General features: G+C 37.8%; 1 protein-coding gene across 1 annotated transcript in view; it reads left to right on the top strand.

Annotated features, from left to right (window-relative positions):
* The window catches only part of LOC103201376 (dystrophin-like), a 2,052,823-nt gene that overhangs the window by 1,052,007 nt on the left and 983,976 nt on the right, over positions 1–16,840 (top strand). Inside the window, exon 36 of the mRNA XM_042781676.1 lies at positions 11,696–11,860. Coding sequence (XP_042637610.1) covers positions 11,696–11,860 — 165 coding nt within the window. The remainder of the gene's footprint in view (positions 1–11,695; positions 11,861–16,840) is intronic.

Here is a 16,840-nt window from a genome sequence, read left to right as displayed (position 1 = left end):
TAGAGACTGTTCCCCAAGACTTCTCCTTATATACAGGAAGCAGACCACATCCCTAAGTCAGCTACTCAGCTGCTCACAGTAGATTCCACCATGGAGTGATTACCAGTCTCATCATGAGGAATACTACATCCAGCTGCCCAGACACTCAACCAGACCTAGCCAAGTTGCCACACAAACTTAACTACAACAAGATGTTTCAATAAACAGATACCACGCTGGAGGCACTTACTTGTCTATGCCAAGAAATTTGCAAGAGAGCTATCTGGCCAACTAACTGGAAGAGATCCATATTTTTACCCATTCCAAAGAAAGGTGATCCCACAGAATATGGACATTATCAAATAATATCATCAATATCACATGCTAGTAAAATCTGGCTGAAGATAATTCAAAAACATTTGCAGCAGTTTATTGACAGGAAACTTCCAGAAATGCAAGCTGGATCAGAAGAGGATGTGGAATGAGGGATATCATTACTGATATCAGATGGATCTTGGCTGAAAGAAAATGCCAGAAAGATGTTTACCTATGTTTTGTTGACTATGCAAAAACATTTGACTGTGCAGATCATAACAAATTATGGCTAACATTGAAAAGAATGAGAATTCCAGAACAGTTAATTGTGCTCATGAGGTCACAAACCAGGAGGCTGTCATTCAAAGAGAACAACGGGATAGATACTGCATGGTTTAAAATCAGGAAGGGAGGGTGTCAGGATTGCATCTTTCACCATACTTATTCATTCCATATGTTGAGCAAATAATCCAGACACTGGATTATATGAAGTAGAACGTGGCATCAGGATTAGAGGAAGACTCATTGACAACCTGTAATATGCAGACTACAAATCTTGCTTGCTGAAAATGAAGATGACTTGAAGCACTTACTGATGATGATTAAAGGGTAAAGTCTGCAGTATGGATTACATCTCAACATAAATAAAAGGAAAATACAACTGGACCAGTAAGCATCATCACAGTAAATGGAGAAAAGGTTGAAGTTGTCATAGATTTCATATTACTTGCTTCCACAACCAACACCAGTGGAAGCAACAGTCAGGAATCCAGACGTTGTAGTGCACTGAGAAAATCTGCTGCAAAAGGCCTCCTTAAAGTGCTGAAGAGCAAAGATGTCTCTCTGAAGACAAAGGTGCACCTAACCCAAGCCATGGTATTTTCAATCGCCACATATGGATATGAGAGCTGGACAATGAATGAGGAAGACTGAAGACTGCTTTTGAGCTGTGGTGTTGGCAAAGAATACTGAAAGTACCATGGACTGCCAGAAGAATGAACAAATCTGTCCTGGAAGAAGTGCAGCCAGAATACTCCTTGGAAGCGAGAATGGCCAGACTTCATCTCACCTACTTTGGTCATGTTGTCAGAAGGGACCATTCCCTGGAAAAGGATATCATGCCTGGTAAAATGGAAGGTCAATGAAAAAGAGGAAGGCCCTCGACAAGATGGATTGACACAGTGGCTGCAAGGATGGGCTCAAGTATCGCAAAGATTGCATGACTATACTTGACCAGGAAGTGTTTCATTCTGTTGTACATAGGGTCATTATGAGTTGGAGCTGACTCGATGGCACCTAGCAACAACAACAGCAGCAGCAGCAGCAAAAGCCATGTTCCAGTTATTTCACATTGTCATCAGTAGTAGGTCTTTTCCATCTTTTTTCATTTTAGCCATTCTGTTCAATATGAATTTGTATCTCATTGTGTTTATTTGCAATCCCTTGCTGATTGCTGATTGATACCACTTGTATATCTTATTTTTGAAGTACTGTGCAAAGCTTTTGCCCATTTAAAAAATATAGTTGTCTGGTTTCATTTTTTTTTCATACAGAAGTTCTTTGGATACTAGCCTTTTGTCAGATATATGTATTACACATATTTTCTTCCAAGACCTTTCTTTTTTCTCTTTACTGTGTTTTGTTTTGTTTTGCTTTTTTTTTACTTTCTTTTCTTAACTGTATCACTTGAACAGAATTTATTGGTTTTAATAAAATTCATTTTTTCAATCTTTTGCTTTATGACTTGCACTTTTTATGCTTTGTTTAAGAGATAATCACTTACCTGAAACCCATTAAGATATTTTCTATTTTATTTTTGAAACATTATTATTTTATTTTGTACATTGAGGTCCACAAATAACATGGAACTCATTTGTTGGCATATATGTATAGTGGAAAGAAGGATTCATGAATATCTTCTTTTTTTTTTTTCTTAAAAAAAAAATGCCAAACTGACTGCCATTGAGTGGATTGTACTTACAGCGACCCCCCCTTGGGTTTCTGAGGCGGTATCACTATGGAAGTAGATTGCCCCGTCTTCCTTCCAAGGAGTGGCTGGTGGGTTTGAAGCGCCCACTTTCTGGTTAGCAGTCAAATGCCTTAGGCACTATGCCACCAGAGCGCCTAAGAATATGCAATTAACCTGACACCATTTATTGAAAAGACATCCTCTCTCTGCTCAACTACAGCAATACCATTATCATAGGTAACTATTTATAGTCTATTTGTACTCACATCAGTGCTATACACATTTAATTATAATAAATATTGATATTTGGTGTCATGTTTTCGACTTTGTTCTTCAGGATTGCCTTGGGTATATTCTTGACCTTAGCATTTCCCCATAAATTTTGTGATTCATTCACTGCCATCAAGTCAATTCGATTCATAGCGACCCCTCCTTGGGTTTCCAAGGCAGTATCTCTATTGAAGTAGATTGCCTAATCTTCCTTCTGAGGAGTGGCTGGTGGGTTTGAAATGCCAGCCTTCTGGTTAGCAGTCAAATGCACTATGCCACCAGAGCTCCCAGATTTTATGATTAGCATGTCAGTTTTCATTTAAAAACAGCTGCTGCAGTTTTATTGGTATTGCATTGAATTTATCAGTTATTAGAGGAGAACTGTGATCATTACAATACTGGCTCTTCCAGTTCATGAATTTTCTTAATTTCTCTTAGTAATGTTTGTAGTTTTCTGCATAGAAGTCTCATATTTCATATGAATTGTCAAAATAATCTCGAGAAATACAAGAATTTGCTTTATAGCAAACATTTTGTTTATTTCCCAGAACTTTAAAAAATACCATTTACAAGAGACAATACAATAGCCTAACAATGGCAGAGCATTGCTTTTTGATTTGTATTTCAGTGATTACTTATTGGTTGAACTTTCTTTCTTTCTTATTGGTTATTTGCATTTTTTGTCAAATTCTTATTCATGTCTGTGGTGCAGTGAGTTGCATGGTATGGCTTTTCTAGCCATAGTCTTTGTAACTCCCACCAGATTACTGGGTGGAACCATGTAAATATGTGCCAACTTGGCTGGGCAGCTGATAGTAGTTATTTCCTATAATGAGACTGGCAATTAACTCTGTGGTGGAATTTGCCCTGAGCAATTGAGTTGCTGCTTTAAATCTCCTGATTGTTAACGTCATCCACCTGGGGTATTTCTGTTGGAGCAACAGGAAGTAATTTTCTGGGAAAGTCTGCTCTCTCTCTCTCAGGTATGTAGAACTCTGATGTTGAGATTGGTTAGTTTTGCCACTCTGCCAGGCTTAAAATGAGCCCTTGTAGAGGCAGAGGGGGGAATCTCACTGCCAGCTGAGAGAGATGCCCTGCTGAGAGAGATGCTCAGCTGAGAGACAGTGGCAGTGGAATCAAGAGGCATGGAACAGAACAGCAGGCTTACTTGGCCCACAGAGATAGAGGCCAGGCTGAGAGGCCAAGAGCCAGAGAGGCATGTCTAAGAGCACAGCAGAGGGGAGACTGTCCTGATAGAGAACTGTATCCTGAGTGTGTTCTTGAACTTGAATTGCAGCCTGTTGTGTCCCTAATAAACCCCATAATCTGTGAGTTCTGTATGGCCACTGCAGAAAATTATCAAACCCAGCAAAGAGTTGGTTGGTGCCGCAGGAGGGGCAGTTGGTGTCAAGCTTGGTAAGAGGCCTGGAGGGTGGTGGCATGTCTGGCCTCATGGGAACTGGCCTTGGGCTGCTGATGGTGATCCTGTCTTCCTCTTGTGGAGTTAGAGGAGGTCAAAAGATGCCTCTTTGGTCTTTTAGCAGTATGTCCTTTATCCATTTTACTGTGTATTATATAAGAATATAACCCTGTCATCTGAGAGATGTTGCAAATATCCCCAATTATAATTTGATTTTAACTTTGGTTATTGGCTTTAACTTCTAGATGAACCATTCAAATAGTGTATTGTCTAGTTTTCCATAACCCTTTGTGCTTCTAAAGGACTTTCCCATACCGACATTTTATTCTAGTTCTGTTATTATGAATTTTTCACACCTAACTCTTTCATTTCTCTAGATTTCTTTGTGAAAAATATGGAGTCAGAATCTAATGTCTGTTTATTTCTAAAACAGGCATCTCTTTTCATTCTAATATTAAAACTTCTACACATCAGAAATTGGAAGAATAAGGAAGCTAATCTCGTGTGAAATTAGGTCAAGGTTTGATTATATACTGAATTAGTACACAAGGGAACTGGATGCATTTAATTGTTTTCTTTCACCACAGGGAACATATTGTATGAAGCATATGGTTTTATAATACTTAAAAAGATGATTAGGGAAAATGATGCATTTTACTAGGCAAGTTTTTGTGTCTTTATATTTTTATGAGAATGCAAAGTAGTATATATAAATGGATTTTAAAACATGAAGACTGACATAAAATTTACTCCTAACATCATAAATTACTTATGGCTTTAATTGTTTCCTATGAGCTATTGAACAAGACATCAATCCCTGTGATTATTGTGAAAGAGGCGGGGGGGCATAAAAATTGTGTTAGAAGGTCTTCATTTCCATCCTATAATTAACTCTGCACAATTGTCACAGGAAAACATTGAGGACCTTGTTACTGATTGCTTTAGATACACTATTCTCTATTAATAATTATTCTTTATTAAAAGATACAAAGTAGAATTTTTCAGCAATATATTGTGATAAGAAAGCTAGTCATTTTCCTTTTAAAATTCTTATCCTTTTTTTTTGCAGAGGTAATACATTTTTCAAAAAAATTAAAATATAATGAAAAATGTCCAACTATCCACCATCTAGTAGTCCCCAGTAAACCATTAAGTGCTTGTCTACTGGTAACCTAGAGTTTCGCAGTTCAAATCCACTCAGAGGTTCTTTGGAAGAAATTCCTGGCAATCTGTTTCACAAAAGCCACCGCCTTGAAGAACCTAGGAAGCACAATTATGCTCTGCAACACATGAGGTCACTGTGAAGCAGAGTGAACTGGGTTCTTTTTTGTTTTGCTCCTACTCTCACCAAGCATGTATTTTAGTTCCAGAAATAAATTATGCAGACATAAACAACCCCATTTCTTTCTGTTTTACAAAAAATAACAGCATACTAGGTGTACTCTTCTGTATCTTACTTTTCTTTTTTCTTAATATATATTTTGGAGACCTTTCTGTTTCAAAATAGAAATATCATCTTCAATTTGTACATGCACCGTATGTTTATTATATGTATGAGCCATGGTTTATTTAACTAGTTCTCTGTTGTTGGACTTTAGGTTGTTTTTCCAATGGCTTGTCATCATAAACAATAAATAACCTTCTGTGTATGACATTCCATTTGTCGGTGAATATATCTGAAAGATAAAGTTCTAGAAGTTCTGAGTCACAAACTGTCTTCCAATTGGGTTCACCAATATATACATCCCATCAGCCATGTAGAAGGGTCTTTATTTTCCCACCCATAGCCTTGGCAGTATAGTGTGTTTTCAGAGTTGGATTGTTGCTAATGTGATGGATGAAGTCGTAATTTTCATTTATCTTATTATAACCACAGCTGAACTTCTTTTCCTATGTCTAATATCCATTTGTATTTTATTTGCTGTGAACTATCTATATCTTTTCTCCAGTTTTCTTTTGGGCTTTTTGCCTTTTTTTATTAATGTGCAGAAGCTCTTTATATATCTTAGGGAAACTAGGCCCTTATCTGGGATTGAGTTGCAAATATTTTTCCAAGTTTGTCACTTGTTCTTTGACTTTGCTTTGGTTTTCCTTGACTTGCAGAGGTGTGTGGTTTTTACTGATTACTAAATTAGCCCAATTTACTAACATTTTTGTTAAAAGATTAAAGTTGCTTAACATGTGGAGAAAATATACATTTTTATGTGGATGGCTAGTCTGGACAAGTATTACTAGTCATACAGTTTATTAAAAAAAAAAAGAATTAATCCTGAATTCAAAAATTGTCTTTTATTCAACAGATATTTATTGAAATGTGTAGGAACTGAGTTCATTCATCAATCAAAAAGCTCAGTGAGAGAGGTTGAAATAAATAACAATGAAAATAGAGTACGGTGAATACTAAAATAGTGGGAAGCATAAGTCTATGGGGATATACCAAATGCAAACTTCATAAGTATGCTCAAAACTACTTGTGTCCCCAAAGTCTCTTAAGAAGCTGTCATTTAATTAGGTATTAGTCAAATCTCCTCACCAATTGCACTGTTCTATGGCAGGGATTGTTGTACCTCTGTGATCAGGGAAGGATGGATGAGTAGGGGAGATGAGAAGGAAACCAACAATCTTACTTAAATGCTATCAGATTTCTGTGCTTATATCTGAAGCCTAAATGAAACTTCTTCTTGATTAAATAAAAAAGAGTTCATAGCCAGATTTTACAGATTTTAAGAAAATATGATGGCTGTTATCTCCCATAGTTTCAGAATATAGAGGTTCTTAGACTTTGTTAGTAGAAGCTGTAAAATGATTTTCACATGTACTTGTGAGCAGAAAATGATCCAATAAAAATATTAAGAAGTCTAGTCACATTATTTTAAATGTTGAAAAAAAAATAAGTTCAGAACATTATTAGTTTATATGTTATATACATAGAATTTCATTTGCAATACCCTCCATCAAATACAGATGAACATAATGCAGCACCACACATATGGTTGTGGGGTTTGAACTCAAAAACACAAATAGGTCTTTATTTAAAGTAGAAGTTAAGCAAAAACTGGAAGACCCTCAACAAAATGGATTGATACTGTGTCTGTGAAAATGAGCTCAAGCATGACAACGATTGTGAGGATGGCCCAGGACAAGAGCAGCATTTCATTCTGTTGTACATAGAGCCGGAAGTGACTCAATGGCACAAGCCTTGGTTCTCTAGTGCTACTCTAACAGAAAATACCACAAATGGATGTCTGTAACAAACAGGGATTTGTTCTCTTACAGTGTATGAGGCTAGAAGTCTGAGTTCAAAGTGCTAGCTCCAGGGGCTGGGTGAAAGCCCTTTGACCTTGGGCTTCAGCTCTGCCTTTTGTTCCCAGCCCACTGAAGCTGGAGCCTTCTCTTAACTCATGCAGCTGCTGGCTGCTGAGGCTGACAAACCCAGGGTCTACAAATAAAATGGCACAGTCCCAAGATTACCAAACAGCATGGTAGGCCACTAGTTCGATTCCAGAGACAGTTCCAAGATCAGCAGGAAACATGGCAGGCTGCTGAATGAAGACTTGGCTACATGCAGGGCCCAAGCATGCCAAAAAAAGCTCTAGGGACCTTTCTCAATGTTTCTTCTTATATACTGGAAGTAGACCACATCCCTAAGGCAGCTACTCAGCTGCTCCACTAGATTCTACCATGGAGTTGATTACCAGTCTCATCATGGGGAATAACTACATCCAGCTGCCCAACCACTCAAAACCAGTCCCAGCCAAGTTGACACATAACCTTAACTACCACAGCACCTAACAACAACAACATATTTACTTGTCTTTATGTTGTAATTGTTAGCTGCCAGTGACTTGAGTTGGCCTGGACTCAGAGACCCCATGTACAAATCAAGGCAACGCTACCCACATTAGGTTGCAGATCAGGTGGTAGCTGTGCATGAGGTACAATGACTGGAATTCAGAACTGGGTCTTTTGCACTAGAGGTGAGAGTTATACCACTGAACCACAACTGCTCCTCCGCTTGGTTTTTTAGCAGGATACAAAGTAGGCAATGCAGCAGATACAACAGTATCATTTCATTGAGAATCCCAGGGGCTACCTGAGTACATAGCTTCTTTTGCCTCCTCACCCACACAGGGAAAGGCTGCCAGGATGAGAGCTAAGAGGTGTCAGAGTCACCTTGAATAGAAGCCACAACCTCTATTCCCCATCAATTGTCCATCCCTTTCAGTGACAAAGACCCAGGAGGGCCGGTATTCCAATTCACAGCTCCTGTCAATATAGTTGCAGTTGCACACAACAAGCAAGGCAGGCCCAACTTTTCTCCATTTATCTTAATGTTGGTATTTCTAAGGAAATAGTACTGCGGGAGCTTAAGGTCAGTCTTAGGCTGGTGTACATCAGCCCAGGTCAGATGTGAACTCTTTACTCATGAATATGTATGCATTTTACACAACATCTATAAATGGATACGCAATATGTTTCATTATACACAGTTTACATATAATAAGAACACATGTAAAATCTCTTTCCTTTTAAATTATTGATTAATTATTTTATCCATATTTCTCCTTTTCACCCCACAACTCAAGGGTCCAATGAAAAGAATCTAATTTTAATTAGTTAGTCCTTTCAAAAGCATATACAAATATTTTTCTAAACTATGAGACACTGTAAAATGATGCACTAGTATATTAAGGAGCTCTGATGGCACAGTGCCTAACACACTTGACTGCTAACCAGAGAGTTGGTGGTTCAAACCCACCAGCCACTCCATGGAAGGAAGATGGAGCAATCTACTTCAGTATGTTTATATAGTTTGCTTTGTATTATTCATAATATCAGAATGATATTATTATATAACATGTTATATTATAACATTTATATTTGTATTTTAATGTAATATATTTATATTAGGATGTTGTTACTAATGATACCATAAAGGACGGCATTGTTGGATCTCTCTCCCACAGTGTCTGGCTGTCTGTGAGGAATTGCTCTATGTCTGTCTTCTGTTGCTTCTGTAAGGATTGCGGGTATTTTGTATCACTGGTTTCTGTGCAAGATTCACGTCAGCTGAATCTATCCTTGGTCTAGAGTATAATCCTGTTCCCTGGAGATCCTGGATGGACTGGGAGGAAAAACAAAATCTAAAAGCATAATAATGACCAGAATTACTGGTCAGATGGAGTCTGGTGGGACCCCCAATACTATGGCCTGGGGATACACTTTGGGCTCAGAATAAAGCTCACTCCCAGGGGCTGGCTCTCAGCCCAATAGTAAACAAGATGTACCCATAGAACACTCAACCCAGGCTGACGCACCCACATACTCTATGGAAATGCATCCCTTGGAGCATGACCACAAGGCACCAGAGGGACAACAGTCACACAGAGGAAATGCAGGACACACAGGAGTGTATAACTATGAGGAGCAGGGGGGTGGGTACAGGGCAGGGAGGGGAGGAGAGTTGGTTAGGGTTGGTGATGGTAATTGGGGAGTGAAACCAAATAAACATGTAATGTTGAATATAAAACAAGTCTGCTCTGTAAATTTGCACCTAAAGCACAATTAAAAAAAAAAAGTTCACATTGTGTATTCACATCCTTTACTCCTGAGTTCCTGTTTAACCCTTGATAATCTGAAGAAAAAGGCTTTACTTTTGCTTATCCTGGCTGTTTCCTTACCAAGAGAACTTGGGCAGTAATAAACACAAAGCCAAAGAAAAACAAAACTCACTGTCATCGAGTCACTTCCAACTCACCGTGCCCCCAATTGGGTTTCCAAGGCTGTAAATCTTTACAGAAGCAGACTGCTCCATCTCTGTTTGGTGGAGTAGCTGGTGGTTTGAACCACCAACCTTCTGGTTAGCAGCCAAAGGCCTTATCCACTACACCACAAGCTAATATTTAAAGATTTTATTTTCACCCACTACCATACAAAGTATTGTTGTAAGCTATTTTTGTGAATTCCTTTATTTAATCTCTACTGGCATCCTATGAAGCAAATACTAACATTGTCCTCATTTGGCAAAAGATGGAATCAGGATTTAAAATCAAGCAGCCTAACTTTAAACAAGTTGCCCTCTGTTGTTGTTGTTGTTATGTGCCATCAAGTCGGACCCGATTCATAGTGACCCCTCCTTGGGTTTCTGAGGCAGTATCACTACAGAAGTAGATTGCCCAACATTCCTTCCAAGGAGTGGCTGGTGGGTTTGAGCCACCAGCCTTCTGGTTAGCAGTCAAGTGCCTTAGGCCCTACACCACCAGAGCTCCTAGCTGCTCTCTGTTGTTGTTGTTGTTATGTGCCGTCGAGTCAGCCCTGACTCATAGCGACCCCTCCTTGGGTTTCCGAGGCAGTATCACTACGGAAGTAGGACTGCCCAACCTTCCTTCCGAGGAGTGGCTGATGGGTTTGAACTGCCAGCCATCTGGTGAGCAGTCAAGTGCCTTAGCCACTATGCTACCAGAGCTCCCAGTTGCTCTCTAGTCAATTCCAATTCATGGCAATTCCATGTGTGTCAGAGTAGAACTGTATTCCATAGGACTTGCAATGGCAGATATTTTGGAAGTAAATCACCAGGCCTTTCTTCTGACATGACTCTGGGTAGATTTGAATAAACAACCTTCAGCCCTTTCATTGTTTGCATAACTTGGGGGACTCCACCCTAACTCTAGAACCTTACATTTTTAACACCGTATCATACTGCTTCCCATGCAGTATAACCTTTCTCAATACCAACATCATCATCTATGTATGAAATCAGGGTAGTACTAGAACCTCAATCAAAGGTTGTTGGGTTGATTCAAGAAGGTAATAAACATGGAACTTCCAAATACTGTATTTGGCACATACTAAACAAATAATAAAAATAACCTATATTCTACTCAAATTCAAAAGTATTTCTACTTTTCATTCTAATTGTTTGCTTCTGTTTTACTTGGTTATAATAGAGCTCATAAATCATAGTTCACTAAATGCTTACCTCACCAATTTTCCTCGGTTAAGCTTCTTAGGAAAAAAAAGTTAGAAGCAAGTATATTGGAAGAAAATGGTGGCTAAACAAGCAAACATTATACATTGGTTTGGTTTGAATTTTATGATGCTTTTTAAATACTATCACTTATTTGAGATTGAGATCTGTTATATATCTGGTAAATTAAACTCACTGCCATTAGTCGATTCCAACTCATAGTGACCCCCATTGGGTTTCCAAGGCTGTAAATCTTTACGGAAGCAGATCAATCCATCTTCATTCATGGAGCAGCTAGTGGGTTCAAACCACAGACTTTTTTGTTAGCTGCCAAATGCCTTAACCACTACACCACCTGAGCTCCTTATATATCTGCTAGTTATGCTGAATAACTCAGCTTATTCATTTTTACAACTGCAAAGGCACAACCCACCATTATATTTAGTAAGTGAGTGGTTGGATGAAGAATGTATTCCTTTCTCTGAATCAATTGAGTGTGCATTTGTGCTGATGTGTTTTGCTTTTGAATTTTCAAAAAAGCATTACTGTCTATAATGCCTAGAATGTTTAGAGAGAGAAGATAAATGATCGATGCATGTATTAAATTCTAATGTAAAATGTATGTATAATTAATGTCATGCTGTTAGAAAAACTGAAATTAGTAAATTTCTGTAACATTTTGTAAGAAATAATTTTGAGAATACTTCTTTTTTCCTTTTTTGGTTTACACTGTGAGAAATTTTTACCATGCTTTTTTTTTTTTTTTTCCTTTCAGGTTTCTAGAGATTTACCTGGGAAGCAAGAAGAAATTGAGGCTCACATAAAAGACCTTGGGCAGTTTGAAGAGCAGTTAAATCATCTGCTTCTGTGGTTGTCCCCTATTAAGAATCAGTTGGAAATTTATAGCCAACCAAATCAAACAGCACCAGTTGACATTAAGGTACAGACTTTTTGCTTTAGATATTATTTTATAAAGTGATGGCAATATCACTAAACTAAGTTACTCATGTATTATCTTTATTATTATTATCATCATCGTTTTTGTTATAATCAGCATCATCGTCATCATTATTTAGCTAAAATTTCCTGTTTGTCTTCCAGCATTTGCTAACAATAATGGTTTCATTAAGCTCTTATCACTAGAAAGCCTTCAACATGTTTGTCACCATGATTCCCTTTTCATTCTTACTTTAATTTACTAAATAAAACATATTTGTCTATCCCTTATGTAAATTTGAAGTCACTTAAGAGATTAGGTGCCTACAAAATAAACTCCAGATTTTTAAGTCGACATAAAAAGTCTTTCTCAGATTGGGTTGTTTACATTTCCATCCTCTTATTCTGCCAACATTCTCACTTCTCCTCACTTACAAACAATCTTGACTTACGTTCCAGCAACACAAAATTATATGGTATCTTTAGATCCAGGTAGTTTCATGCCTTCCCTGGGTTCTTCACCTTTCTTCTTCTTAGAATAATTTCTTTCTTCTTTTTGGCATGGTGAATTTTTCTCCATCTTTCAAGACCTAATTCAACAAACATCATTGTCTCTTCAAAGCTTTCTTCAATGCCCCAAATACAGTTAAAATCTGTCTTAGCATTTCTTCATGGGTAATGCGACTAGCTCCTATTCGCCAGTACAACTGCATCTCATCAATACTGATTATTCATTACTCAATACACAATATCACCAATGAAGTACAGTGTCTTGGTCCAGTACACATGAACTTCAGCCAGATTGTCAGTTATTTTGGACCCTGTATACCATTAAAAATCCCCTGAGTTACAAAATCATTTAAAAAAAAAAAAAAAAGACTAGGTTTGCTGCTCTGATGGAGCCTGATGAAATCCCTTAGACTATGACCCTTAGTTACCCTTCAGGTCTGCAATTGAACTCACTCCTGTGGCTTCCAGCCAAACAATTGACAGGCATATGGTGTGAATATATACATCAGGTAGACACAATCCTTGGAGCAATCATGGGAGAACAGATGGGCAGTGTTTGCACAGGGAGACAGCTGGGTGGGGGCAGGAGTGCATGGGAAGGAAAGACACAGGAAAGAGGTAATTGTATGGCGAGGAAGTGGGAAGAGAGCTGTTACGTTGTGGGGAATTGCAGTCAATGTCATGAAACAAAATGTGTATGAACTGCTGTATGGAAATGAATTTGCTTTGTAAATTTTCACCAAAATCACACACACACACACACACACACACACACACAATACCCGAATTAATATTCCAAGGAGGAAAGGTCATAAATCCTTCATCAGAAAGTAGCTTTTTGGAACTCTCCAGTAAAAGCACATTCTTCTACAATTTAAACACAATCTTTAACTAAAATATACCTCTTGGTTACAATAATGCAAAATAGATTAAATGCTAACTATCTCTGTTCATGAACTGTACTTAAGAGGAAAGATAACAAAGTCTTCCCATGCAAATGGATATTGTTGACTCAACCAAAGTGACTTTAGACCCAATCTCTGCCTCCCAGAATGGTTCACAAATATTGAAACCATCATTGAGTCTTAGTTTGTCCATGGCCTCGTAGGGTACCTGCAGTTTGGAGAGCAAGCCACTCTCACCTGTGTTAATCACTTTCTTTAACAAAGCTAGAAGCACTGCTCTCACAACTGTGTGTAGTTTCCAGAACTCCTGACACTTGCCTCCTGCAGCTTGGTCAAATTCACTGAGGGGAGAGGCAGCCCCATTTTTCTTGACATTATAAAACTATTTGGGGTTCAGTCCTCTGTGTATATTGAGCTTTCCATCTCTGGAGTGCAGATTTCAAAAATATTTCTAAAGCCCTTTTTTGTTCTTTCTTTCTCCCTGCTTATGGCTGTATCCAGGAGCCCCGGTGGCTCACTGTTTAAGAGCTCAGCTGTTAACCAAAAGATGGGCAGTTTAAATGCACCAGGAGAAATGCTCTGCAGGAGAAAGATGTGTCAATCTGCTTCTGTAAAGATTACAGCATTGGAAATCCTATGGGGCCATTCTACTCTGTCCTGTGTGGTCAGTTGGGATCAGCTCAAAAGTAACAGGTTTATGACTGTCTCCATGGCGCAAAAGACATAAATATGTATAGATGATCAAAAGTTTCTCCCCATAATTCTCAAGATGTAGTGACCTGGGTGAATAATTTACAAATTTACTTAATTCTTTATCCTTCTTTGTCTGACTTCTATTTCTGTTCACTGACTAGTAAATGATTTACAAAGATCATACGAGATTTCTACTATAAGATGTGTGGTTTAGTCTTTACAGCTTGCTGTAGTCTCTGAGGATAATTTAACTTTTTTTTTAATCCTATGGTTTGTGTGTGTGTGTGTGTGTGTGTTTGCTTTTTAAATCACTGTTTGTATTTGTATGATTATTTCACTCTATGTATAGTTCTTTCTCAAAAATTGTGATTTGGGTGAAAGTTTGCAGAGCAAATTCATTCTCCATACAACAGTTCATACACATTTTGTTTCATGACATTGATTATGAACTCCATAATATAACAGCTCTCTTCCCACTTCCTCCCTGTGTCCTTCTTTAACAGTTAAAATAAGATGGGAGAATGGACTTTGCTCTACTCAACTTTGTTGTTGTTAGTTAACCTCGGGTAGCTTCTGGTTCATGGTGACTTAACATAACCTACTGAAAACCAAAAAGAAAGTTTTCCAATGGTTTTGAGATCATGGACCCTATTTAACACAAGGAAAGAAAATTCCTGAAAAATTTTTAGGCTCAGTAGCAACATGAAATAAATAAGATCAATTATTAAACACATACACACACATAAAAAAAGTCAAAGACAAAAAAGAAAAAAAAAAAGGAATGAGTTCATGCAAAGAAAATAGATGTGAAAATAGCCAGAATCCTGCCTCTGTTTCCTAATTTCAGGTGATTTTTTTTTTTTTAATCCTGGCCATGGTGGCTATTGCCGTGGGAAACAAAGGGCCTGAGGTCTTTCCAATCGGATCATTTGTTTGCTCTAGTCAATCTCTGAGTACCTGTTAGAAAAATATGTAATACCTTCTGTGAGCCTCAGTTTTGCCTGCTTGGCACTTCATGCTTATTGATGAAATGTGGCTAGCTGTGTAATGAAACTCAAATAATAAAAGCCTTAAGGGCTCTGTTCTAATAAATTGTTTATGCTGGAGTGGAAATTGACTGCACATCGCTTGCTTTGTGCAATTTACTCCAAAAATATTCCTATTCAGGAAATCCTGCAAATAGCAATATTCATCTTGAAAATCACATCACAGAACCTTTTGCAAGCTGAGAAACATAATCAATGAGACCGTGATATAGAGGGTGAAAATGAGGCATAATCACAACCCTTTTCCTTCAGTCAGCCCACTAGAAGGCATGACTTTGAATTTTGATTTTCAAATATATTCTTAATTTAGACATAAACTACATTGATTTCAGAATTCAGAAATGATCACTGAACATGAAGATCCAGGAACTAGTGAAAATTTCTATAAAGGGTCTTATGATGTTTTTAATCTTTAATGAATGTTTTCAGCAATGAAGTAGAGGTATACTATTTATTGGACATAAAACTGCTTAACTACTGCTTTCTAAACTTTTTATTAAAATATGATATTGAGGAGGGAGGGGGAGAAAAACACATAATATTAAGTTAAGGCTTACTGATGGAAATACTTTCATATTTATGATAGGGAAGGTTTTTTTTTTTTTTTTCCTCTCCTCCCCACAAGAATGATTTTCCTTCTGTGGTCTATAAATAAACACAACATACTGCTCTGCTGGCTCTTCCTTACATGTAAGAAACATAATTGCCCATAATGGCAAATCTACACTGAAAACTACCAAAGGGCAAGATTGCAGTGACTGAAACTTAAAGAAATTGAACAGCAAAATCCTTCTGTGCATGTGTTTGTATTCCTGTGAGTGTTCACATCATTAGCTTCTCAGAGGTTAATCCAGCTCACTGTTTAGAATGAGATAATTCATGTTCAAATAAGCGTTCCCTCAAATAGGTGAGCAGTAGCTCAAGTTAAGCTGAGAGAGATACTAGTTTAGTTTGCTTTTTTTATTTTTTAAGAGGATGGCAGTAGAGAAATGATATGCAGTGTTCCTCACTATAGCTGATAGGAAGAAACAACCTAAAGGTTCATCAGCAGGTGAATGGGTAAGTAAAATGTGATATATACATACAATGAAATACTACTCAGCCAGAAAGACAAATGAAATCCTGATGCATGCTCCAATATGGATGATCCATGGAAACATCATTCTGTGTGAAATAAGTTAGTCACAAAAGGACAAATATTTAATGATCCCACTTACATTAAATTTAATTTTTAGGATAGGCAAATGTATACCAGAAGATCAACAGTTCAAATGCACTAGCCACTCTGTGGAAGGAAGATAGGGCAATCTACTTCTGTAAAAATTTACAGTCTCAGAAACCCAATGGGGGTTGCTATGAGTTGGCAAAGATTTGATGGCAATGAGTTTGTTTGTATCCTCATTTACTACACAACTAAGTAGTGATTTACTGAATGTTAAAAACTATCCTAAATTTAGGACTTTTGGTAAGATGGAGGAATAGGCAGACAAGCAACACAGACCCTCTTCAAAAAAGAAAAGAGAAACCAATTGACAGAGATACAGAAGATAATCCTGGAGCTCTGAACTTTGAAAGGAACTATACAGAAGTGGATTAGGTACCAACTAGTGGAAAAACATGAACGAAAACAGTGAGTACAGAGACGATTGGCGCTGCGGACTGTCAGCTACTCTGATGGGACCAACAGTCTGAATATTTCCAAGTGGTGTTGAGACCTGATAATTGACCTAAAGATTAGCCCTGGTCACCAAAGGCTGCAGGGATGACTGTGCTTGTGGCCTACAACTAGGGAGGGAAACAGTAAGGAGGGAGACAGTGAACTTTCCACTG

Source organism: Orycteropus afer, unplaced genomic scaffold (assembly GCF_000298275.1).
Source record: "Orycteropus afer afer isolate SDZICR_OR568_19922 unplaced genomic scaffold, OryAfe1.0 scaffold00148, whole genome shotgun sequence".
Taxonomy (NCBI): domain Eukaryota; kingdom Metazoa; phylum Chordata; class Mammalia; order Tubulidentata; family Orycteropodidae; genus Orycteropus; species Orycteropus afer.
This window is presented reverse-complemented; position numbering and strand designations above follow the sequence as displayed.